This window comes from Grampus griseus (genome assembly GCF_964374135.1).
Source record: "Grampus griseus genome assembly, chromosome: 1".
In the NCBI taxonomy this organism is placed as follows: Eukaryota; Metazoa; Chordata; class Mammalia; order Artiodactyla; family Delphinidae; genus Grampus; species Grampus griseus.
This window is the reverse complement of record NC_139017.1, coordinates 145,766,227-145,791,239: the sequence shown is the minus strand read 5'-3', so window position 1 is coordinate 145,791,239 and position 25,013 is coordinate 145,766,227. Positions and strand designations below refer to the sequence as shown.

The following is a 25,013-nucleotide window of genomic DNA, read 5'->3' as shown; positions in this document are numbered from 1 at the left end:
AACTTTCTGTTTTAATGTAATTTCTGTATGAGTTCTTCAACTGAATAAATGACTTAAGAGAACCTGAGAATGTTAGAAAGCCAATATAGTTGAGTAATGACTACTGGAGGATCTAACTGAGTATTATGTTTACAAAAGATCATTATTCCAAGATTATGGACATGCACCCTCAGCTTGGGCTTGCTGAGTAGCTTATATAGTCATGGAAGTTGGGTATGTCTTACCTCCTGTCGTTCGTAGAGGTCCATTGTTAAAAAAGCCATCAGAGGAATTATGTCGACGACGGCTTACTCCAAATCTACCATCTCCTCGGGGTAGGTGCTCTCCGTGTTTTTCGAAGGTGGCTGTAGGTGACTAAGATGATAAAGTACAGAGAAGCAAACAGGTAAGTACATATCAGTCTCTTTCATTATCTTAAGTTTTACATCGGGTTTTTAGAATACAGGTAATATTTATGGCAGAAACCCCTATTTTGAGCATATAGAACACAGTTAAGGGTACCGCAGTCCTGAGTTAGAGAAGCCCTATGTTACATATTCAATCATTAACTGAATTAATAGGGAGAAAAAGCAGCTACTTCAATTATTTGCATGAGTGGGGAAAAAAACCCTGTCAATATCCAAAAGAATAAGCTCCAAAACTTTACACTTAAAAATGTTGTTAATCTTGAAAGGAAAAGCAAGATGCTTGCTCTAAATAGATTTATTATTTGTGTAAATTACTCTCGAACTGAAGACAAAGGAACAGTTAAATCCCACCTTGGCAGGCCATTAACAACCCCACAGGAGTTTTTATAGTTTTATAAAACACTTACTTCCAAACATTAATACTCATAACAAGACTATAATTTGGCATCATCCCCATTTTACTATTTCCATATAAGGAAAGAGGTCAGGGAGAATAAGTCTCTGAGGTTACACAACTAAAAAGGAGCACTTTGAGAAACACTTATTATAGATGAATTCTGATGTCCCTTCCTATTCCAAATAGTTGCATTCTATAACAGTCTTCAGTCTCATATGATAGAAACCAAAGTCTAAAAAAACCATGAAAAGCATGGATACATTTGACAAGGGCTTACAGGAGAACTATAGGTTGGGGTAGAGACATCTTCACATCTATTTCCTTATTATTAATATCCTCACCAACACGCCGTCTGTCAGTCTTTTTTATTTCAGCCATTCTAGTGGGTTACAAAGATTTTCTTCTTTCTTCTGAAAGCTTTATGGATTTCAGCTCTTTAATTTAGGTTATAATCCATTTCAAGTTAATTTTTTTTTTTTTTTTTTTTTTTTTGCAGTACGCGGGCCTCTCACTGTTGTGGCCTTTCCTGTTGCGGAGCACAGGCTCCAGACGCACAGGGTCAGCGGTCATGGCTCACGGGCCTAGCTGCTCCGCGGCATGCGGGATCTTCCCGGACCGGGGCACGAACCCGTGTCCCCTGCATCGGCAGGCGGACTCTCAACCACTGCGCCACCAGGGAAGCCCTCAAGTTAATTTTTATGTATGATATGATGTAAAGGTTGAGGCTCTCCCTCCCACCCCCACATAGATATCCAGTTCTAGAACCACTTGTTAAAAAGACTATCACTTCTGCATTGAATTACCTTGGTACTTTAGTCAAAAATCAACTGTATAGGACTATTTTTGAATTGTCTATCCTATTCCATTGCTTTATCTGTCTATCCTTATGCTAATACCACACAAATTTGCTTATTATAAAATGGAAATATTTCCTCATTCTTTTTACTGAGTTCACTGTGCTAAATCAATTGTTCATTGTGCTAAATCAATCATCCTTTGCAGGTATAAGATGTGCATACATTTAAACGCTTTCCTAGGATCCCACACCGAACCCCTCAGGCCCACCACGCCCAACGCTTGGGTCAGATTATGTCAATTATGAGATTTGGGGAATTTCACAAGGGCAATTCAAAATGAAGATTAGAGCAAAGGGTTGTGGGTCTAGACAGACCAGGAACATCTTCCCAAAATTCACATCTAAAAATAGGGAAGGTATGCTTTTTTCTGAGACTACCTATCAACTTTCTCCCTCCTCTATTAGTTGGCAAAATGGGAAGAATTTTTAAGTTTACTAGCTTCCTAAAGGTTTCCTTTAACAATAATATATTCCATTTGTCTTTACCCTTAACGCAACATACATTTTCCCTGAAATCATTAAGTAGATTATTGTTTCTAAAAAAGAATTTCTAAGATTTAATCTGAGAGCCATGTAGTAGTCAATCACTGTCTATCCTTTTTCCTCCTCATCTACTACTTTAGACAAATGTGCATTCATCCTGAAGATCCATTTCCCCCCCAAACTGAAGTGTTCCTGCAGCTAATATAGGCAGTCTTAAGTGTGCCACACAATGAGAAAAGCTTAACATGAAATAAACAGAACACCTGGCAGTAGCAGGGTACACACTGACTTGCACTGCCTAATTATTTATATACCCTATTAAAAGAAAGATAGTTAAGTTTATTGAAAACGTATGTAAAATCCCCAGGCAAGGCTGAATACACAAAAAAACAACTAGATTGTAAAACAGAGGCCACAGACAAGATGGGGATGAAAAGAACTGGTATTTGGATAGTTACTAGAATGGAGAACAGTACCTTAGCTGACTGTGGTGTTGAGAAATTTAGCCAAGCAGGAACAAAGTCATGCTGCGCCATTTAGGTCCAGTGTCTCTTTTCAACAAGGTGAGGCATCCAACCTCATGGCCAGGATCTGAAAATGAGAAAACTGAAATCACTTATTCTTGCAAGAACCTGATATCAAGTAAAGAGTCTGTGATTACTTTAAGGTCCCCCTTTTATAGAAAGACTTGCTCTCTGAGCCTTTCTAGAGTACTCATCAGGCCCCATACATCAGAGAAGTTATAAACAAAAACAACAGTCTGTGAATATATAACCATGAAAAACACAAACAGAAGAGTGGGTCACAGACCTGGAAGTTATATGACAGAAGCTAATGAATTCTTGTGTTATAGCAGAAGAACCTTAAGAATAAACAACTACTTAAAACTACAGATACTTATGAAAAAAGATTAATCTGCTTCAGGTAACTTCAGGCAAAAGCAGTAGAAAAGATCTTCCTAGAGATGGAGGATACAACCTCTCAAGAGTTTTTCTATTTAGTTCACATTAATTTCTTCAAAACATCAGTTAGAATCAGTTTTCCTGAGAGATCCATCTGTTGGTGTCTCCAAACCACCCCACTGATAGTCTCCAAAGTATAATATGTAAGAAAGCAGTAGATATTTTCCATGATACATATACATACACAGTCTTCTTCCAAGTTAGACACAGGAGAATACTCACCCCAGAGCGTAACCTCTGTGGTCCTGTTTCCTGAACTCCTTGAGTCTGCCGGCTGGATTTCCACGAGGTTCTCTTGTTAAAAGGGTACTTAAAATTAGGCTGGCCGGCAGCACACCTTATGATGAAGCACAAAGAAGCCAGGCTCTGTGTGGATCAATTTCTCAGTCCCCTCAATTGCTCATCTTAAACTATCTAGATCCTGACACGTTTCCAAAAGGGGAAAGGGGAAAGGGGAAGGGGGAGGGGAACATAAAAAGTATTTGTTACATTTAAAAAATAGGGGGAAGGGGAAAGAGCTATATCAATGTTCACCTCATTCAACTTCCTTGAGTGATGGCCCTATGATGTTGCTTAAATAGATAATACATGGACATTTGCACATTGAATGCAAACACTGTTCACAAAAAGGTCATAGCTTAGAAAGACAGATGGACTTTTGTTTGGGCAAATAATATCATTGAAGTGATAGATCAAAAATAAAACACTGAAGAGCTATAAAAGATCTTCTGAGTAATCAACTCTAGTAGCAAAACATCCACATTACAAAGCCCTTAATTTACAAATCTCATTATTCTTTCACAGCTGCTAAAAATAGTGTGTAGGTATGTATTTATACTTGACTTATCCTTCAAAATCTAAGGACATAAGAAACCTGTTTAAAACAAACAAAAAATCAGACAGGAACTTGATATGCTTTTCCCTCCTAAGAATAGCAGCTCTCAAGGCAAATTTCTTAGTATAAAGCTCTCAAATGTTTCTTCTATTTCTTTGGTCTTCACTATTTATAAATTCACAGCAAAATTAAAACAAGTAGAAAGATAGGGCTTAAGGAACAGTCATGGAGAAAGTTCCAAACTGAGGTTTTCTTCTCTTCAGTTTTCTGTATTTCACTTGTTCTGCCCCTTCTTGAAGACTAAGCTGAGTTAATGGAAGGTAGTAAGAATCTTCTGCTTCAGTAGAGAAGTCACTTTGCATTCATGTCCATCGTTATTCAATCATTTTAAAGGCCACAGGAATCTATCACTATAAATGAAAAAACAAAACAACATATATCACAAGAGGCAAAATTACTATATATAAATGCTAAAGTGAGACATGGTCAAATGATCGATCTCAGAGACAAAGGTCTAGGAGACAAAACTCTTAAGTCCAATTTAGACATTAATCTATAGCAACATAACTGGCTAAAATTATTTTAAAGATTTTTAAAGGATTTTAGAAAAGTCGTCTGAAGGAATATACTTTTTAAATAACAGTTTCTCCAGTTAGCTATCAAAGGTAATTCAGACATGCAAATTAGTCTGTTAGATTTAGATTTTCTCTCATATATGGAATAGCTTGCCATAAGTGGTCAAAGAGTTATAACTTACTGGTTATTGCCACAGTCAACTATCTAATTGTTTAGTACTAACCACAGACAGATGCGTAAAAACAAGACATCCGTCATAGCATTCCTCATGTATTTACATATTTTTAGATACCTACTTATCAATTAAAAGACTTAAGTGCTTATGCTCTGACTTAAAATATGCAGTAAGAGGTAACACAAATACTTCTTTGGCAAATTCCCAACATTCTTCCAAAGACTAGGAAGTTTTCTTTCTTTCTTTCTTTTTTGTAATAGATTAAAAAATATTTATTTATTTATTTATTTGGCTGCGTCAGGTCTTAGTTGCGGCACGCAGGATCTTCACTGCGGTATGTGAGATCTTTCGTTGCAGTGTGCGGGCTCTTCGCTGTGGCACACCGGCTCCAGAGCGGGCTCAGTAGTTGCAGCACACAGGATTAGTTGCCCCATGGCACGTGGGATCTTAGTTCCCTGACCAGGGATCAAACCCGTGTCCCCTGCATTGGAAGGCGGATTCTTAACCACTGGACCACCAGGGAAGTCCCTAGAAAGTTTTCTGATATGAGAGAATGCTTGCATCTGTGGGCAATTCTGGTCTACACTGGTATTCTAGTTTACAGAGTATTTCTCATATAATTAATTCATGTTTAAGAAATACTAAATTCAGAACAGTAAATACCTCTTTGGGGAAACAATGGGAAAGGAATCAAAAAAAGGTTCCAGAGGGCTTCAATTGTATCTGTAATACATTATTAAGCTGAATGATGGGTATATGACTATTCACTTGTTCTCTACATTTTTTTAATATACATATAATACATACATACATATATATATATACACACACACACATATCAACCATGCAGAGTATATATATTCCTTCAGCGCACATGGAATAGTTTTAAAAACTGACCTTATACTAGTTAAAAGAAATCTCAATTAGTTCCAAAGAAGAAAACAGTCTGTGTTCTCTAACTATGCTATGTTAAATCAGGAAACGACTTTCTCTTGCAGTGCCCGCTCTCCTTTCCCTTCTTGAAGAAATCCTGTCCGAAGCCATTAGGTGGGGTCAGGCAAGGTAAAGTCCTCAAAGGGGGAGCTCAAGGCCAGAGCAGGGTGCTGGGGCATAATCAGGGTGTCTACATGGGGTGGAAGGATAGCGAAATGTGTGTACGGCAGCAGTCCTGTGCGGGATGTCAGGACTGTTGGGCAACGTAAGGTCAATGTCCCAGTACGAGGACAGCCTAATGCAGAGTGTGAGAGCCTCAGGTGGAATGAGGTGGACACCCTGGCAGAGGGACACGGCCAAATAGGTTGAGGGATTCCACGCAGCAAGGTGCCTTGCACAGTTGTTACAATTTATATGTGGTTAGGAAGGAACACATGCACGGGAAGAGGTGATAAATGGAGGCTGGTTACATACTGGGATTTGATCAAAAATTAAGAAATATTAAGGAAAAATGGGAGATTTCTTACTGTGAGAGAAATGATACACTGATAAAGAAAAATTCAAAATCCTTAAATAGAACGACAAAAACCACTACGAATAAATTTGCACTGTAACAGCTACAGCAATACTTAATATAAGCTTTAAAAATGTAAAAAAAAAAAGGACTAAAACCAAACTGATTTTTATTGTTCTTTTCCCAACATTTTTATCATGATAGGAAGAGAGCAACAAAGCAAATCTAAAGAAACAGAAAGGAGAGAAGCAAAAAAAGGTCAGAAAAAATAGAGATGATGTTTAAAAATGATAATTCTTTTGAAAAAGATTAATAAGAAACAAACTCACGTGACTTCCCTGGTGGCGCAGTGGTTAAGAATCCGCCTGCCAGTGCAGGGGACATGGGTTCGAGCCCTGATCCGGGAAGATCCCACATGCCGCGGAACAACTAAGCCCATGTGCCACAACTACTGAGCCTGTGCTCTAGAGCCCACGAGCCACAACTACTGAAGCCCGCGCGCTTAAGAGCCAATGCTCCGCAACAAGAGAAGCTATCTCAATGAGAAGGCCCAGCACCGCAACAAAGAGTAGCCCCTGCTTGCCACAACTAGAGAAAGCCCGTGCACAGCAACGAAGACCCAACGCAGCCATAAATAAACACACACACACACACACACACACACACACACACACACACACACAACACAACACTGCTTTCACAGGCACTACTAGTCTCTTCCACCCTCGACCTCAGCCTCTACTCTTGGCTGCTAGATTTCTCTTCCAGAGTCCAGGTTCAAATTATATCACTATCCTGCTCAGAAGTTTTCCGGCTTCCCGCAGAATAGGATTTAAGTTTCTTGTTCTGATAGTCAAGAAATAAGCCTTTGGGGCTTCCCTGGTGGCGCGGTGGTTGAGAGTCCGCCTGCCGATGCAGGGGACACGGGTTCGTGCCCCGGTCTGGGAAGATCCCACATGCTGCGGAGTGGCTGGGCCCGTGAGCCATGGCCACTGAGCCTGCGCTCCGCAACGGGAGAGGCCACAACAGTGAGAGGCCCGTGTACCGCAAAAAAAAAAAAAAAAAAAAAAAAGAAAGAAGCCTTTCCCCACAAGTAAACTCCCTCTCTGAAATCCTCAAGGTACCTTAATTGTGCCTTCAAATTAAGTGTTAAGGAGTACTTAACACTTGCTCCTTCCAGGACAGTTATAAATGTTGATTCTAACTCCCAGCAGGCCCAGAACCTGTTGCTTCTAGAAAATCTTGCCTTGCCCTTCTTTGAAATTCACATAGCATCTAGCATGGTACCTTGCACTCAGTAAGGATTCAAAGGTTTAATGAACTAATTTTTACAAATTATGATAAAGCAAGAATGCAGAGAAACTGTAACCCTCATACACTGCTGGTAGAAATATAAAATGGTGCAGATGCTGTGGAAAACGGTGGTTCCTCAAAAAGTTAAACACAGAGTTAGCATACGATCTAACATTTCTATTCCTAGGTATATAGCCAAGAGAAATGAAAACACATGTAAGTGAATGTTCACAGCAGCTTTATTTACAATAGCCACAAGAAGCAACTCAAATGCCCATCAACAGATGAACAGATAAGCAAAATATGGTATATCCATACAATAGCATATTATTCAGCTATAAAAAGGAATGAAGTCCTGATACATACTACAACAAGGATGACCCTTGGAAGCATTAAGCTAAGTGAAAGATGCCAAATATACAAAACAACACATATTACATGATTCCATTTATATGAAATATCCAACCCATAGAGAACAGATTAGGGGCTGGAGGGAAGTGTGGCTGCTTAATGCATTCAAGGTTTATGTTTGGGATGATGAAAAAGTTCTGGACAGTGATGATGGTTGCAAAACACTGTGAGTGTACTTAATGCCACCAAACTGTATACCTAAAAATGGTTACAATGGTAAATTTTATGTGTATTTTGCCACAATTAAAAACAGTATTATAAAGCAGTTGTTAAGTCAATATAAATAGTCAATATTAAATATAAACAATGCTCTACATCATCCATTCTTTTTCAGGTTTTATCTAAGTGCTTTTGCTCTCTCCCTGCACATGTGTATCAGAACTGCCTATTTGAATACTTGATCCAACCATTCATTCATAAACATCTGTGAAATATCTTAGCTTTACAAATCCTATGACTTCTTGGCTACTCCACATATACCCAGCAATCTACAAGATACTTCACAACATGATCTAGTTTTATACCTTGTAATTAAGCTTCTAGAGAGGATGTCCCTGCCAGGGACCTTACCTCAATCTCCTCTACTTCAGGCTCTCATTACCACTCCACATGTGTTCATGATCTCATTAACTTTCATTTTCTCCACAGTCCAATGGTGTCACCATCTACTACTCCTGGTAACTCCAACCTCTATCTACACTGGTTTCACTCAATTAACCAAAAAAACCACACCCACTTCTCTGACTTAAAACAAAACCCCTTCCTCAAGTCTGAATATCCCTCGAGGTATTTAGGTTCATTTCCTTTCAGCCATTTTTTTTTTTACAATTAGTTTTTATTTATTTATTTATTTTCAATTTTTGGCTGCCTTGGGTCTTCGTTTTTGTGCACGGGCTTTCTCTAGTTGTGGCGAGCGGGGGCTACTCTTCATTGCGGTACGCTGGCTTCTCATTGCAGTGGCTTCTTTTGTTGTGGAGCACAGGCTCTAGGTGTGTGGGCTCAGTAGTTGTGGCTTGTGGGCTCTAGAGCACAGGCTCAGTAGTTGTGGCGCACAGGCTTAGCTGCTTCATGGCATGTGGGATCTTCCCATACCAGGGCTCGAACCCGTGTGCCCTGCACTGGCAGGCGGATTCTTAACCACTGTACCACCAGGGAAGTCCCCCTCCCTTCAGTCTTAACAAAACTTCCACAGAGAGCAGTGTACTCCTAGTATCTTCATTTTCTCACTCCCCCATTAATTTCTCAATCCACAGCAAAATTAATTTCCACTCAGAACTCCAAAGAACACTGATCTGTCCTTTTAATTCCAAAATTTGATGGGTAACTGCCAGTTTCTTTACCTCTAAAATGAAAGTTGTGCTACTTCACATGTTGAAGATTAATAAACCAACAAATATAAAAACGAGCACGTTACTATTTTATTGATTCTTAATCAAAGAGTGGGTGAAACAATACAAAGCCAGATGGGTTATTTAGTCCTATTCTGGGAGAATTCTTAATTAAAACACTGATCTGTGCAACTCCTAACATACATTTTATCCATCCTTCCTTCCTTCCTTCCTTCCTCCCACTGACACTGGGTTAGCCCTCCATTTCAGAGATTAACAACAAAAAAAAGCTGAGGCAGGTTATAATATGTTAAGGGACTTATCCAAGGTAACACATCTAATAAGCAGTTGGGTGAGGCCTGGAACACAAGTTTTCTTCGCTGCTTTCTGAATTACACTGTGGTTGTTACTCTCTAGTCATGAAATGATTCCTCCAATAGTTAGAAAAGTAGAACAAATTTCTTAAAATTTTATGGAGCAAGAAGCTAAAGAGGGATGTTAATTTACATACACACACATTTTTTTTTCTTTCTTTTTGTATTTCTCTCATTATTTGTTTATCTGTATTAGCCAAGACTGGCTGGCTTCCAGGCAAAACTGAAAGACTTGAAAAATTAAACCCTTCTGTGGTAAGAAAAAAAAACACAATAAAATGTGGCTAGTATGTACATGGTTCCTGATCTTAATAAAACTGCAATCTCATGTCCTTAGCCATGACAACCTTAAAGAACATGACCATAAATCCAACTCCATCATAGGGAAAACTAATTCAGAACATGTACTGCTGAGCCATGAAGTTCCAAGGAGCTGTCATATCCACAGCTAGCCAAGGGAAAGAATGCAAAGAAGCCACAAGAGGTTTTTTCTGCAAAACGTTATCAGGCTTATACCAACTGATCTTGGCTAAAAGGGGTAAGTGGACATAGAGTTTGAAAGGAATTTCCCTACCTTCTACTTCCATATGCTCACTTCTCTGAAACTGACCTGCATAAGAAGGCACCTGTGGTCAAGACATCGTGTTAATTCTTCTTTCCCATGGATGGGTTCATAAGTGTCCTTCTCCTTCTCACCCATCTTACTATGGTGTGCTACCCCAAGTGGATTAAGAAGAAAAATTACAAGTCTTTTGATTCATGTCGGAGTGTTCTCATTATAGAATGTGGTGACAGGAGTGATGACAATTTTTGTTTAACAATCTCACTTTTTCGTCCCCTTACTAACATCAAAGAATGCTTCTGTAAGCAAGTATGATGAGAGCACAGAGGATGTGGGTAAGGTATAGAGCATTATTTCACCTAGGTGACAGAATCATTGCAATGTCCCTGGTAAAGCATTTTGGGAGATACCAATCCATTGTGAAGCTCAGCGAGGACTCATTCACTTGTGCCTAAGATCATGTCCTAGCTGCATTAAGAATGTGTGTCCCAGCTACATGCTTTGCACAATTCCAAGTTGTTGAGGGCGAAAAGGTCCTAAAAATTTACTTCCAAGAGATCAACACTAAATCTTTGAATACACATATGTTGGGGACTTACGTTCTGTTGAATAGTTATTCGACATGAAGAAACATTTTAATTAACTTTTGCTGAGAGATTCGATACTAAAATCCATATTCATTTGTGCACTGTCATACAACAGTATTTCACTGCACATTTACTCATTCCTACCATCTACTTATATTTGATTAATTTACGAAGACTCTTTAAGAGTTCTACTGCTTAAAACAAAGTTCCTAGCAAAATAAATCGCACTCTTAAAAACAGAACAATGGGCTTCCCTGGTGGCGCAGTGGTTGAGAGTCCGCCTGCCGATGCAGGGGACACAGGTTTGTGCCCCTGTCCGGGAGGATCCCACATGCCGCGGAGCGGCTGGGCCTGTGAGCCATGGCCACTGAGCCTGTGCGTCCGGAGCCTGTGCTCCGCAACGGGAGAGGCCACAACAGTGAGAGGCCCGCGTACTGCAAAAAAACAAAACAAAAAAAACCCAACAGAACACCTACATCTACATATTATGTAATACAAATGTTCTTGAAATGCAATCTAGGATATAATGGCCTAAACTTATAAACAGCAAAACAAAAACTAAACAAACAAAAAATCTTCTTTCAATTCAAATAATTTCTCCCTTTCAGATGTTGACATGCCATTTTACTTCTGTCAAAAGCATAACCTTCAACCATGAAATGAAATTTCTATTCCATCTATACTACACACAACAATTCAAAAGTTACCTCTAATAATGCCACTGAGGTTTGGCTCTAATATTTTTTTAAATAACCTGTGGGAAAACCCCAAAATATGCAGTGTCTAATTTTTAGCCAATCTTGTTTAATTTTGGCTCCATAAAAAAAGTGCCTTTAAATACAAAAGTAATAGATATAATTTAGGCATTTGACAAGCCTTCTTTGATAAAGGCTTTTGGCATATCGCCTATAAAGTGAGAAATTCAATGACTAGGTAACATCATCTCATAAATTAGGTAGTTTACAATCTGTGTATACCACAGAATTGAAAAAGGATGTAACCTAGTTCTCAGAAAATAGATCATAAAAATAAGTTTTGATTAATGATTTTTGGTAAGTAACTCTAAAAGGATTAAAAGAACTGAGTGGCACTGATGTAAAAAACCATATGTAGCATTTTTGGAACTTATATCCATAAAAGTGAAAAACAGGAAGTGACATGATATTGAACTATTTTCATTCTGTTAAGTAACATTTTCCTATAGCAACGATCATCTAAATAATTTATTTTTAACTGTCTCCCATTGAACCAAGGCACAAAGAACACTGTCTTGTATAGTTGGTACTCAATAAATATTTGCTGAATGAATGCATAAATAAATGAAGGAATTGCTAATAGGTACTACATCTTCAAATTCACAAGGTAATGCCAAATTGCTTTCCAATAAGGTCACCAGTTTACACCACCGGCAGTGGTTATTTTTAGATTTCCATATGCTCCACACCCTCACGAAGTTAGGTATGGCCAGTTATTCTCTGCTCTGCTGGTGGGTATAAAATGATGACTTACCGCAGTCTTTGTTTACATCATTTAATCTATTTATCATCTCTTTGTGTTTCGTTTTTTGGTAAAACATCTATTCTTATCATTTTACCATTCTTTTGGTAGCTGATCTTTTTCTTATCTGAAATAAGAGAATACAATAGACCCCAATCCTCTGATTATAGTGTTGCATATATCTTTTCCAACTTCATGGTTTTTTTAAAAATACATTTTTTAATATTAATTAATTAGTTTGTTGATTTTATTTAGGCTGCGCCTGGTCTTAGTTGCGGCATGCGGGATCTAGTTCCCCGGCCAGGGAATCAAACCTGGGTCCCGCCCCCTGCATTGGGAGCATGGTGTTTTACCCACTGGACCACTAGGGAAGTCCCCGTGGTTTTTTATTTTTTTGATGAACACACGTTCTTACTTTAAATGTAGTTGATACGCCTGAAACTAACACAACATTGTAAATCAACTACACTACAATAAAATTTTTTAAAAAATGTAGTCAAAGCTGTTGATCATTTCCTTTATGATTTTTTTTTCCAGCCATGTCACATAGTATGTGGGATTTTAGTTCCCCAACCAAGGATCAAACCCGTGCCCCCTGCAGTAGAAGCGTGGAGTCTTAACCACTGGACTGCCAGGGAAGTACCTATGATGTGTATTTTTGCATCTAATGTATAAAAGCCTTTCTTCTCTAAGATTCAAAGAAGTTACCTATATTATCTTCTTAGTTTTATAGTTTTGCCTTTCACATTTAAGACATCAATCAGTTGGAACTGATTTGTATCCGGTATGAGGTCCAGGTCCAATTTCATTTTTTACCACGTGAGTAACTAATTGTCCCAAATCATTCTTTCTCCACTGATTTATAAAGCCAGCTCAGGGAGTCCCCTGGTGGCCTAGTGGTTAGGATTCTGGGCTTTCACTGCCCTGGCCTGGGTGCAATCCCTGGTCGAGGAACTGAGATCCTATAAGCCACACACCCCTGCCCAAAGGCCAGCTCAATTATAAATTGTTTCTATATATGTATGGGTCTGTTTCCAGACTTCTGTTCCATTGGTCTATTTGTCTATTCCTATACTACAACCATGTGTGTCTTAACTAAATTATGGCTTTATAATAATATCTTGGTATATAGTACGGCAAAGCCTCCCCACAAACATACACATTAAAGGCCTTGGTTATTTTGGCACTCTGCCCGTTCATATAAAATTTAAAACAAGCACGTCAAACTGGGGATATGAGGCCGTTATGACACTGCTTGGAATACCAATGAACCAATCTAGATCAATACAGGAGAATTTTTTTTTTTTTTTTTTTTTTGGTACACGGGCCTCTCACTGTTGTGGCCTCTCCCGTTGCAGAGCACAGGCTCCGGACGCGCAGGCTCAGCGGCCATGGCTCACAGGCCCAGCCGCTCCGCGGCATGTGGGATCTTCCCGGACCGGGGCACGAACCCATGTCCCCTGCATCGGCAGGCGGACTCTCAACCACTGCGCCACCAGGGAAGCCCCAGGAGAATGTTTTTATGATAAATCTTCTAAATCATGAGCATGGTCAATATCCGACTTAAGTATTCTTTAACATCTTTGAATAAAATTTAAAATATTTCTCCCTAAAGACCTTACATACTTTTTTTCGTAGGCTTACTCCTAAATACTTTATTTTTTTATGCGATTGTGTCATTTCTTTTAAATGATAATACCGTTTACTATTGGTATAAATCACATCAAGCCATTTTTGCTAAACTCTTAGGAATTCTACTAATTTGTAGATTCCACAAATAATGACAAAGAAACTCTTTTCGAACATGTTAACTTTTCAGTGCCTATCAGACATCTAAGTGGAGATGTTAAGTAGGCAGCCAGATATGAATTTACAGTTCATGGTAGAGGTATACACTAGAAACAGAAATTTCACTTAAATCCATGGACCTAGATGAGATCACCAAAGAAATGAATGTAGACAGAGAGGAACTTTGGTGTATTATAACTTTAGAAAGTGTGGGGACTCAAGCTAAGCAGCAGAAATGTATTTCCAGAAAGTAGGAATGACCAGCTATATCAAAGGCCATTAAATGAGATGGAAGACTGAGAACTGACCACTGGATTTAGCAACGTGGAAGTTCTCAGTGACCATGTTGGATAAGGGCAGTAGTGAGAGCCTGGTTTGGGGTGTTTAAAAGGAAGGAATTGTAGATTGCAAGTACAGAAAATTCTTCTGAAGAGTGTTGCTACAGAACCAAGAAATGGGGTAGTGGCTAGAAAGAGATGTGTGGTCAAAAGAAAGAACTGTTTTTGGTACACTGATGGGAATGACCCAGTAAAGAAAAAAAAACTGAAGCAGCTGATGATGCAGAAAACTGCTGAAACAATATTCTTAAGGAGGTGAAGAGGAGAGGGATCTGATGCATCAGCAGAGATCAGCTTTCAGTAGGTTTGCACATACTTTGTTTATGGTGACAGTTGGGAAGGCAGAGTACCTGAGTACTGCTGCAATGAGAGCTTAGAATGTCTATTCTGATTGCTTTTATCTTCTCAAAGTAAAAAGTCTTCAGCTAAGAGTGACAATGGGTAGGTGAGGGAAAGGAGGGAGTTACAGGTTTGAGGAGAGTTAGGGTATGGAATGGGAGCTGCAGAGTCAATGAAAAAGGAGATATCGTAGTTTCCCAGCACAATAAGGGTTCACACTTGTAAGTTATCATGAATTTAAAGTGAGACTAGTCTGCAGAGTTCTGTAGTTTAAATTACTCAGTCCATCACTGTAACTCCCTCAACTCTGGCTCTTCTCTCCATGACCTGTACCCAACTCCCAAAAGTCCCACCTCAGTTAAATCCAACTGTTGCTTATGTCGTTCATCACCCATGAAGCTGATTGTGGTAGAAGAACACACAAAACCATGCTTCTAAACATTTCAGTTTTCTACAACAAAGAACCCTGACCAATATACTCTTAAAGGTCAGTAACTTATGAATCACCACCCACAATGGCTTACACTGTTTACATGTTCCTGGGCCAATCCTATCTTAAAATCCTTCTCCTGGTTTCCATGACATTCCATCATTAGAGCAGTAGTTTGCAGACTTGGACTGCATCAACTATAAAATTTCAAAATATGTTTCAAGGGCTGATACAGGTTGGCAATTTTATTTGGATAAGTAGAACATTAAAAAAATATATCCTAATACTATCATTTCATAAGAGAAAAGGCAATAATGCCGTAAAAGAAAATCTTGAGAAAAAGGACAACTCATGTTTGGAAGGAAGGAAGGAAGGGAAAGAGGAAAGTTGGCATCCTTATATTGATAATATTCACAAAGCGCCGGTATAATCTTTGTCAGGGAGCAGCAAGAGTGGCAACCATTGCATCAAGATATCCTGGTGGTCTTCTTACCCTTAATTACTTCTTTTCTCTTTTCTTTTGCTCTGTAAATATAACAGCTACCTAAAAGCTTTGATGCAGCACTTTTGTTTCTTTGGAATCTCTTCACCATCTCATTCATTTTCAGGTCTTCAGTTCTCACATGGAATTTCTACTTCATGAAGCATTAAATCATGCACATAACTATACTCAAGCATCCATCACAATGCATTATATTTACCTGTTTACATATTTATTTCCCCTATGCTTGGCAGGGATTAAATTAATAGCAAGTGGGATAATCTCTTACTACAGACAGGATGACCAAAAGTAATAATTTCTTTTTTTTCCCTAAATTTTATTTATTTTTGGCTCTGTTGGGTCTTTGTTGCTGCGTGTGGACTTTTAGTTGTGGTGAGTGGGGGCTACTTTTCGTTGCGGTGCACAGGCTTCTCATTGAGGTGGCTTCTCTTGCTGCACAGCACGGGCCCTAGAGCACGCGGGCTCAGTAGTTGGGGGCGCATGGGCTCTAGAGCGCAGGCTGAGTAGTTGTGGCGCTCGGGCATAGTTGCTCCGTGGCATGTGGGCTCTTCCTGGACCAGGGATCGAACCCATGTCCCCTGCGCTGGCAGGCGGATGCTTAACCACTGCGCCACCAGGGAAGTCCCAAGTAATAATTTCTTTAAGAGATGTTGACAACTCTATCAATTAGTATCTCCTTTAACTGTTCCTAAGAGCTCTCTTTGAACATTCTTTATTCCTTTAACTGCAGAGTCCAAGATTATTAACTCTGGATAAATTCAGATATTCACTGGCCCTAAAATTTCCTTTCCAAATCTCATGATTTGAAAAGAATATTACTTAGTTTTGTTTGTTTGTTTGTTTGTTTTTGCAGTACGCGGGCCTCTCACTGTTGTGGCCTCTCTCATTGCGGAGCACAGGCTCCGGATGCGCAGGCTCAGCGGCCATGGCCCACGGGCCCAGCCGCTCCGCGGCATGTGGGATCCTCCCGGACCGGGGCACAAACCCGCGTCCAAGCCCTATTACTTAGTTTTAAATGTCTATCACTCTCACTGCCTCTAAAGGACTGAGGAACCCTACAGTAATCTATACTCATTTCCTAACTGTGCATCAGTTTCCCTCCCAAGTCCTCAATAAGAACTCCAGGGTTACTGGTGCCTTGCTTAAGTTTATTTTTAACCTTCACACTGATACTTCATCACAGAAAAGAGCCCAAAGCCATATTCTACCTTGTTATTTATTTTAATTTCAGGAGATTAATGTGTACCTAAGAACTTCTAAAGGCTATGAAATTTGGTCACGTCTTTCAATGAACCAAAAGAGGATATAATATACCTTTAAGATTTCTTCCACTACAGTTCTTTCTGTTAAGAAAACAACATTACTCTGAATCACTCACAAACTCATACATACTTTTAAAACCTGAGTAAAATTATGAGATACTATTCCACACCCACCAAACTGGCAAAAACAAATCCTGAAACTATCAAGTGCTGATAAAAATATAAAGCAACAGGGAATTCTCATATATTGCTGGTGTGAGCCTAAACTTGTACAACCATTTTGGAAAACAGTTTGACAAATACAAAGTTCAAGCTGTGAAACCCCTATGGACCCACCAATCTTTCTTTTTTGTTTTCTGAATTTCTTTTTAACATTTATTGTAGTATAATTGCTTTACAATGTTGTGTTAGTTTCTGCTGTATAACAAAGTGAATCAGCTATACGTATACATATATCCCCATATCCCCTCCCTCTTGCATCTCCCTCCCACCCTTCTTATCCCAGCCCTCTACGTGGTCACAAAGCACTGAGCTGATCTCCTGAGCTGATCTCCCTGTGCTATGTGGCTGCTTCCCACCAGCTAGCTATTTTACATTTGGTAGTATATATATGTCAATGCCACCCTCTCACTTTGTCCCAGCTTACCCTTCCCCATCCCTGTGTCCTCAAGTCCATTCTCTATGTCTGCATCTTTACTCCTGCCCTGCTCCTAGGTTCTTCAGAACCATTTTTTTTTTTTTAGATTCCATATATATGTGTTAGCATATGGTATTTGTTTTTCTCTGACTTACTTCACTCTGTATGACAGACTCTAGGTCCATCCACCTCACTACAAATGACCTAATTTCATTTCTTTTTATGGCTGAGTAATATTCCATTGTATATATGTGCCATATCTTCTTTATCCATTCATCTGTTGATGGACACTTAGGTTGCTTCCATGTCCTGGCTATTGTAACTAGTGCTGCAATGAACATTGTGGTACATAACTCTTTTTGAATTATGGTTTTCTCAGGGTATATGTCCAGTAGTGGGACTGCTGTGACCCACCAATCTTAAAAATACATGAAGGTAAGACAAAATATATAAGAATGTTTGCTACAGAATTGTATACAGTAGACAAAAAACTAAATTACCTAAATGTCCACCAATAGACTGATTAAATTGTGGTATATATGTACAATGCTGTACAGCAGGAAATAATTACATTAGATATATGTATAAGCAAAATGGGTGACTCTCACAAAGCAGAATAAAAAAGTTGTAAAAATTGAAAACTATACGCTACCATATAAGGTTTCAAAAAATGAATAACAATATTAGTTTTGGGATATAGTCATATAAAGCAAAATTATTTAAAAATGCAAGTGTATTATCAATACCAAATTCTGGATGAAAGACACAAAGACATGCAATTAAAAAGGAATATATAAAGGGCTTCAATTCTGCACACTGGCATAAGGATAGACATAGAGATTAATGGAGCAGAACCAAGAATCCAGAAATAAAACTAGTAAGTATGGCCAACTGATTTTCAACAAAGAAGCTGAGATATATCAATGGGAAAAAAATGGTCTTTCTTTTCAAAAGATGGTGCCACGATCACTGGATGTCCACTCGCAACAACAAAGAATGTGGACCATATCTTACACCACACACAAAAATTAACTCCAAGTGGATCAAAGGCCTTAGTGTAACAGCTAAAGTAAACACAGGAGTGATTTTAGCTTAGGCAACGGTAAATTAGACTTCATCGTCAAAATAAAACGTTTGTGCTCCGAAGGACACCATGAAGGAAGTGAAAGGACAACCCAGACTAAGAGAAAAGATCTGCACATCGTATATCTGATAAGGGAACTGTATTCAAAATAAAATCACAATGAGATATCACCTCACACCTGTTAGAATAGCTATTATCAAAAAGACAAGAAATAAGTACTGGCGAGGATGTAGAGAAAAGGGAATCCCTGTGCACTGTTGGTGTGAATGTAAACTGGTACAGCCACTATGCGAAACAGTATGGAGATTTCTCAAAAATTTAAAAATAGAATTAACATATGATCCAGCAATTCTACTTCAGGGTGTTTATCCAAAGGAAAGGAAAACACTAACTTGAAAAGATATATGCACTCCCACGTTCACTGAAACATTATTAGAATAGCCAAGATATAGGAAGTGTCCACTGATGGATAAATGGATAAAGAAAATGTGGTGTGTATGTACACATACACACACAGACACACACACACTGGAATATTATTCAGCCATAAGAAAGAATGAATTCTTGCCATTTGCAATAATATGGATGAACATTGAGGGTACTATACTAAGTGAAATAAGACAGAGAAAGACAAAACACCATATGATCTCATTTATACGTGCAATCTAAAAAAACACCAAGCTCATTAACAGAGAAGAGACTGGTGGTTGCCAGAGGTGGGGTGGGGTGGGCTTAATAGGTGAAGGGGGGGGTCAAAAGGTACAAACTTCCGGTTATAAAATAAATAAGCTATGAGGATGTAAGGTGTAGCATGGTGACTATAGTTAATTATACTGTAGTGGATATTTCAAAGTTGCTAAGAGAGAAGTTCTTAAAAGTTCTTATCACAAGAAAAAAAATTTCTATAACTATATGGCGACACATGTTAACAAGACTTACTGTGTTGATTATTTTACAGTATATGCTATAATTATCAAATTATTATCATATACACCTGAAACTAATAAGATATATGTGGATTACAACTCAATTAAAAAAAAATAACCTGTACAATTCAAGAATAAAAAGATAACCCAATTAAAAAGTGGCCAAAGGGACTTCCCCAGTGGCGCAGTGGTTAAGAATCCACCTGCCAATGCAGGGGACACGGGTTCAAGCCCTGGTCCAGGAAGATTCCACATGCCGCAGAGCAACAAGGCCCGTGCGTCACAGCTACTGAGCCTGCGCTCTAGAGGCTGCGAGCCACAACTACTGAGGCCCACGTGCCTAGAGCCCGCGCTCCATAACAAGAGAAGCCACCGCAATGAGACGCCCGCGTACCGCAATGAAGAGTAGTCCCCGCTTGCGGCAACTAGAGAAAGCCCACGTGCAGGAACGAAGACCCAACACAGCAACAATAAATAAATAAATAAATAAATAAATAAAGTGGGCAAAGGAACAGACATTTCCCTCAAGATACACAACAGACCAATAAGTACAGGAAAAGATGCTTAACATCATTAGCCTTGAGGGAAATGCAAATCAAACCCACAGTAAGATACCATTTCACACCCACTAGGATGGTTATAATCAAAAGGCAGACAATAACAGGTGCTGCTGAGGATGTGAAGAAAATGACACCATCATACACTGACTACTGGTGGGAATGTATAATAATAAGATCACTTCAGAAAATAGTTTCTTAAAAAGTTAACCCTATGACCCAGCAATTCTACTCCTAGAAAGATCCGAGAAAGATGTAAACATACATCCACACAAAAACTTAGACATGAATGTTCACAGCAGCATTATTTTTTATTTATTCATTTATTTGGCTGCACTGTGTCTTAGTTGCGGCGTGCGGGATCTTCCTTGTGGCACAAGGGATCTAGTTCCCTGACCGGGGATCGAACCTGGGCCCCCTGCATTGGGAGCATGGAGTCTTAACCACTGTGTCCACCAGGGAAGTCCCAGCAGCATTATTAATAACAGCTGCAAAGAGGTAACAATCCAAATGCCCATCAACCGATGAATGGAAAAACAAAATGTGGTATAACCATACAACAAAATATTATGTGGCAAAAAAAAAGTACCGAAACATACTAAAACAGGTATGAACATTAAAAGCATTATGCTAAGTGAAGGAAGCCAGACACAAAAGACCACATACCATATAATTCTATTTATAGGTAATGTCCAGAATAGGCAAACCCACAGAGACAGAAAGGAGATTAATGGCTGCCTAGGGTTGAGGAGGTGAGTGCTAACGGTTATGGAATTTCTTTTTGGGGTGATGAAAATGTTCTAAAACTAGATAGTAGCAATGGTTGTACAACTCTGTGAATAAACTAAAAAAAAACATTAAATTGTACATGTAAAGTGGGTGAATTTTATGTTGTGTAAATTCTATCTCAATAAAGCTGTCTTTAAAAAAATTAGGCCAATGACTGGTAAGAAACTGGGAACGCAGTACAAAGTAGCACCACCCAAATTAATTTCTTGCTGCAAGGGGGGAAATCTTACTGTTTAATGTATGGACCCAGCTATTACTACCTTAATCCAAGGATCAACCTTAGCATTACTAAAGTAGGTCAACCAGGTATTATGTGCTTTATGACATGATGCAAAATGAGATAGAATTATGATGTATTCTCGCCAAAGTATTTACATATAAATCCATCAAGCTTTTAGCTGTAAACTTTAGAGAAAAATACATGAACGAAAGGAACGAACTAAGAGATACCACAAGAATGCAACTGTACAGAAGCATTCTCAGGATAACCAGTCCAGTCTCAAAGTCAGTGTCACTGAAAAATAAGGACTAAGCTAGATTAAAGAGACAAAAAGAGGGCTCCCCTGGTGGCGCAGTGGTTAAGAATCCACCTGCCAATACAGGGGACACGGGTTTGAGCCCTGGTCCGGGAAGATCCCACATGCTGTGGAGCAACTAAGCCCATGCGCCACAACAACTGAGCCTGCGCTCTAGAACCTGTGAGCCACAACTACTGAAGCCTGTGCACCTAGAGGCAATGCTCCACAACGAGAGAAGTCACCGCAAAGAGAAGCCCGCGCACAACAACGAAGAGTAGCCCCTGATCACTGCAAATAGAGAAAGCCTGCGCACAGCAACGACTGACCCAAAGCAGCCAAAAAAAAAAAAAAAAAAGAGACAAAAAGAAATTAAACAAGTGGGATTGATTGATTGATTGATTGCTGCGAGGCTTGCGGGATCTTAGTTCCCGAACCAGGGATTGAGTCCGGGCCATGCAGTGAAAGCACTGAGTTCTAACCACTGGACTGCCAGGGAATTCCCCAAAGTGTTATATGTGAAAAGGTCCTAGTTTAGATACTATCAACAGTTTGGATAGCCAGCCAGCGGTAACAAACATTTTTCTGGATCAGCTGGGGAAATGTGAATAATAGAACCTGCATACTAGAGGAAATGAACATGGACTGTAGGCATCACTGGACAAAAAAAGCCAAGTTGTAAACTGATCTCATTTTCGTAAAATAAAAATAAAAGCCTACACATATGTGCTTAGAGAAAGATCTGGGGAAAAAATGCACCAAAAGTTGTTAACAGTGGTGACTTCTGAATGATAGGAATGTCAAGTTTTTATTTTCGCATATCTGTATACTCTAATTATCTACACATCACAACACTGTTTTTGTAATAATAAAAGAATTACTTAAAGACAGAATTACATGGGGAGCTTTAATAAACTAATGGTGCCCAGGCCTTACCTCAGATATATTTTAAAAGGTTGAGAACTACTGCTTTTAAGAATTGGGAGTGGATAAAAGGAAAAATTCTTCTCTAAGTTTGTCTTTAAAAAAGACATTCATGGAAGTGTTTTTACTTCATGAGTTAGGAGATCACCCTAAACAGAGGCAGTAACTAAATCTTTTAGAAGGAGCAAATTATATTAGTCAATTTTACAAATCAGGGCCCTTGGTTGAAAAAAATAAACTGTATTTAGGTAGATTAAGCAGAAAAGGAAATTTATCAGTAGGATATTGGGAGTTCAAAAAATGAATGATTTGTCAAACCTGTAAAAATTCAAGTAAAGCTAAGCAGTCAAAACCACCAACCAAGGTCACATCACAGGAAGTCTCTCAGGAAACTGTCCACTAGCTAGCTCTGCCACTGCCACCAGACAATAGAATTAATTCTAAACTGTCCTTGCTCCTTTGTATCTCTCTCACTCCAGATTCAAGTCCCCAGTCAAGTGTATTTGATAGGCACAGCTTGGGGCACAGCTACCAGGGGCAGAAAGCATATGTGTGCATGCATACAAGTTACGAGTTACATGTCCTTTCCAGCTTCCTCTCCCACTAAGATTCACAAAAAGGCAATACTGGAACAGGCTTAAAATGGTAAACAGACAAAAGAAACAACAAAGGATAACCTTAAAGCCCAATTAGTAGAATGTCCAACACAGGAATCTTGCCAGTCTTCCCATTAGTAATAAACTTTAATCATTGTGCCTTCTTCCAAGTCATTTTCAAAAAACATTTTGAAAATGAATTCAGTTTCAAAAAACATTTCCTGAAACTAATTTCATAAAGTATAAAATTTTTGAAGACTAAAATTTATAAACTTTCTCAGGTAGTTATCGCCTTTCCAATATTTTGTCATTTAAAGGGGACAAGCACCTGCTGCAACCATACCTATCCCACTAACAGAAATGAAATTTACTTAAATCACAACAGTTCCAAATAAGCATAGTATGTTACAAAAGTACATTTATCACCTGATGCAAACTGACACAATAAATTCTGGCTGTGAGATTCAGATAACTAAGTGGATTAGATTTATGAAAAGTATCTGAAACTATACGATTTTAAAAACAGCAAAAATGTTTTTTATAGTATTTGCTCCAAAAGTCACTACTATCTGGGACTTCCCTGGCGGTCCAGTGGTTAGGACTCCATGCTCTCAATGCGGAGGGCCCAGGTTCAATCCCTGGTTAGGAAACTAAAATCCCACAAACCGAGTGGCATGTCCGCACCCCCGCCCCCCCGCACAAAAATCAAAAGTCACTGTATCAACTACACTACAGACAAGTCATTCAAGTAGTGATAACTTTTATCAAATATCTGCAGCTGTGCTGACTGTGAAAGGCTTCAATTTCCTATGAATATAAGTAAATAGGCTATTTGTCACTTTTAAAAAACTATACTGTCTTTTATAATTGAAACATTTAATAGTAGTGACTACTATATTACGAAACCTACATTTTACTTCAAGCACATTTTACTTACAAGCATATCTAAAAATCTCTTCTCAAGAATAAACTGTGCTTCTAATCCAAACATTACTTTTAAGTTAGAAGAGCAGACTCTGGATCTAGTTGGCTCTGCCATGTACTAGTTGTGTGACTTTGGAGAAGTCACTTCACTTTCTTTTTTTCTTGGCGGGGGGGATCAATTCCCACTTTATGTAGTAAATCCTCTCTCCAGGAAATCAATGTCATTCAGAGCCTCTAAAATTTTCCATACACAACGTTGGGCACCTCTTTTTGCTTCAAATCATTACCTGTAATTTGGAGATTGTTGGAAAGTTGATGATTAAATGAGTGAATATATGCGAAGTGTTAAGAATAGTGCCTGGATATTTTCCCAGGGAAAACAAAAAAATCCAAGTGTCTGGTCTATAGTGAGTACTCCATAAGTGTTAAGAATAAAATGCTTATTAATAGTTGGGGGGTGGGGGGATAAACAACAGGTAAAAAAAATGCAGTTTTGAGAAATTTTCTGACCAAATACGCTGAGGAAACTATTCACTAGTAACCAAAACAAGAAAACAAAACCACTACAAACCCAGCATACTTAACTCAATTTTATAATACAACAAATATACTATGTAGAAAAAAAAAGGACAGGAAACAAACTACCTAGAAAAGTTAACACTGAATTGGGCACAGGACCAAACCGAACACTCCATTTTACAAGCAGACTGAAGGAGGATAAATAACTCATACAATTATTCTATGCTGCTCAATAGAGAAATTGTGAGAAAATGATATAGATGAGAATCACTGAACAAACCAGAAAAAAAAAACTACCAATTTACTGGAAATCAGGAAAATCTAGAATGTGGGAAACTGCAGGACAAATGACCTGGTTTCTTCAACAAAGTGCAAGGAAAAAAAAACAGAAGAAACATACAAACTAAGAGGCTTGAAAGAATATCAGTCAACTACCATGTGTGGGACCTGGATCCTGATTCAAATAAACAAGAGACGTCAACAGAAAATATCTAGAAAAGGAAAAACAAAAACCTAAAAGTCCACGTCCAACAATCTGTTCAGATTTCACAGAATTTCACTCAACTGGTAAAAGGATGTTCATTAAAGACAATTTCAAACAATTTACTTGACAATTATGAAGTGCTTACAATGGACAGGCATTGTATTAAAAACTCTACAAATATTATTTCATTTGTTTACCACAGAAACCCT

The 25,013-nt window shown here is 38.7% G+C and overlaps 1 protein-coding gene across 4 annotated transcripts in view; it reads right to left on the bottom strand.

The window, feature by feature from the left end:
* Window positions 1-25,013, bottom strand: part of GPBP1L1 (GC-rich promoter binding protein 1 like 1) — a 55,335-nt gene that overhangs the window by 24,639 nt on the left and 5,683 nt on the right. For all 4 annotated transcript variants that reach the window (XM_082651375.1, XM_082651376.1, XM_082651374.1 and 1 more), the window contains exons 2-4: window positions 3,328-4,350; window positions 2,620-2,734; window positions 225-354 (exon numbers count right to left, since the gene is read on the bottom strand). In XM_082651375.1, coding sequence (XP_082507501.1) covers window positions 225-354; window positions 2,620-2,679 — 190 coding nt within the window. In that variant the 5' untranslated portion in view covers window positions 2,680-2,734; window positions 3,328-4,350. The remainder of the gene's footprint in view (window positions 1-224; window positions 355-2,619; window positions 2,735-3,327; window positions 4,351-25,013) is intronic.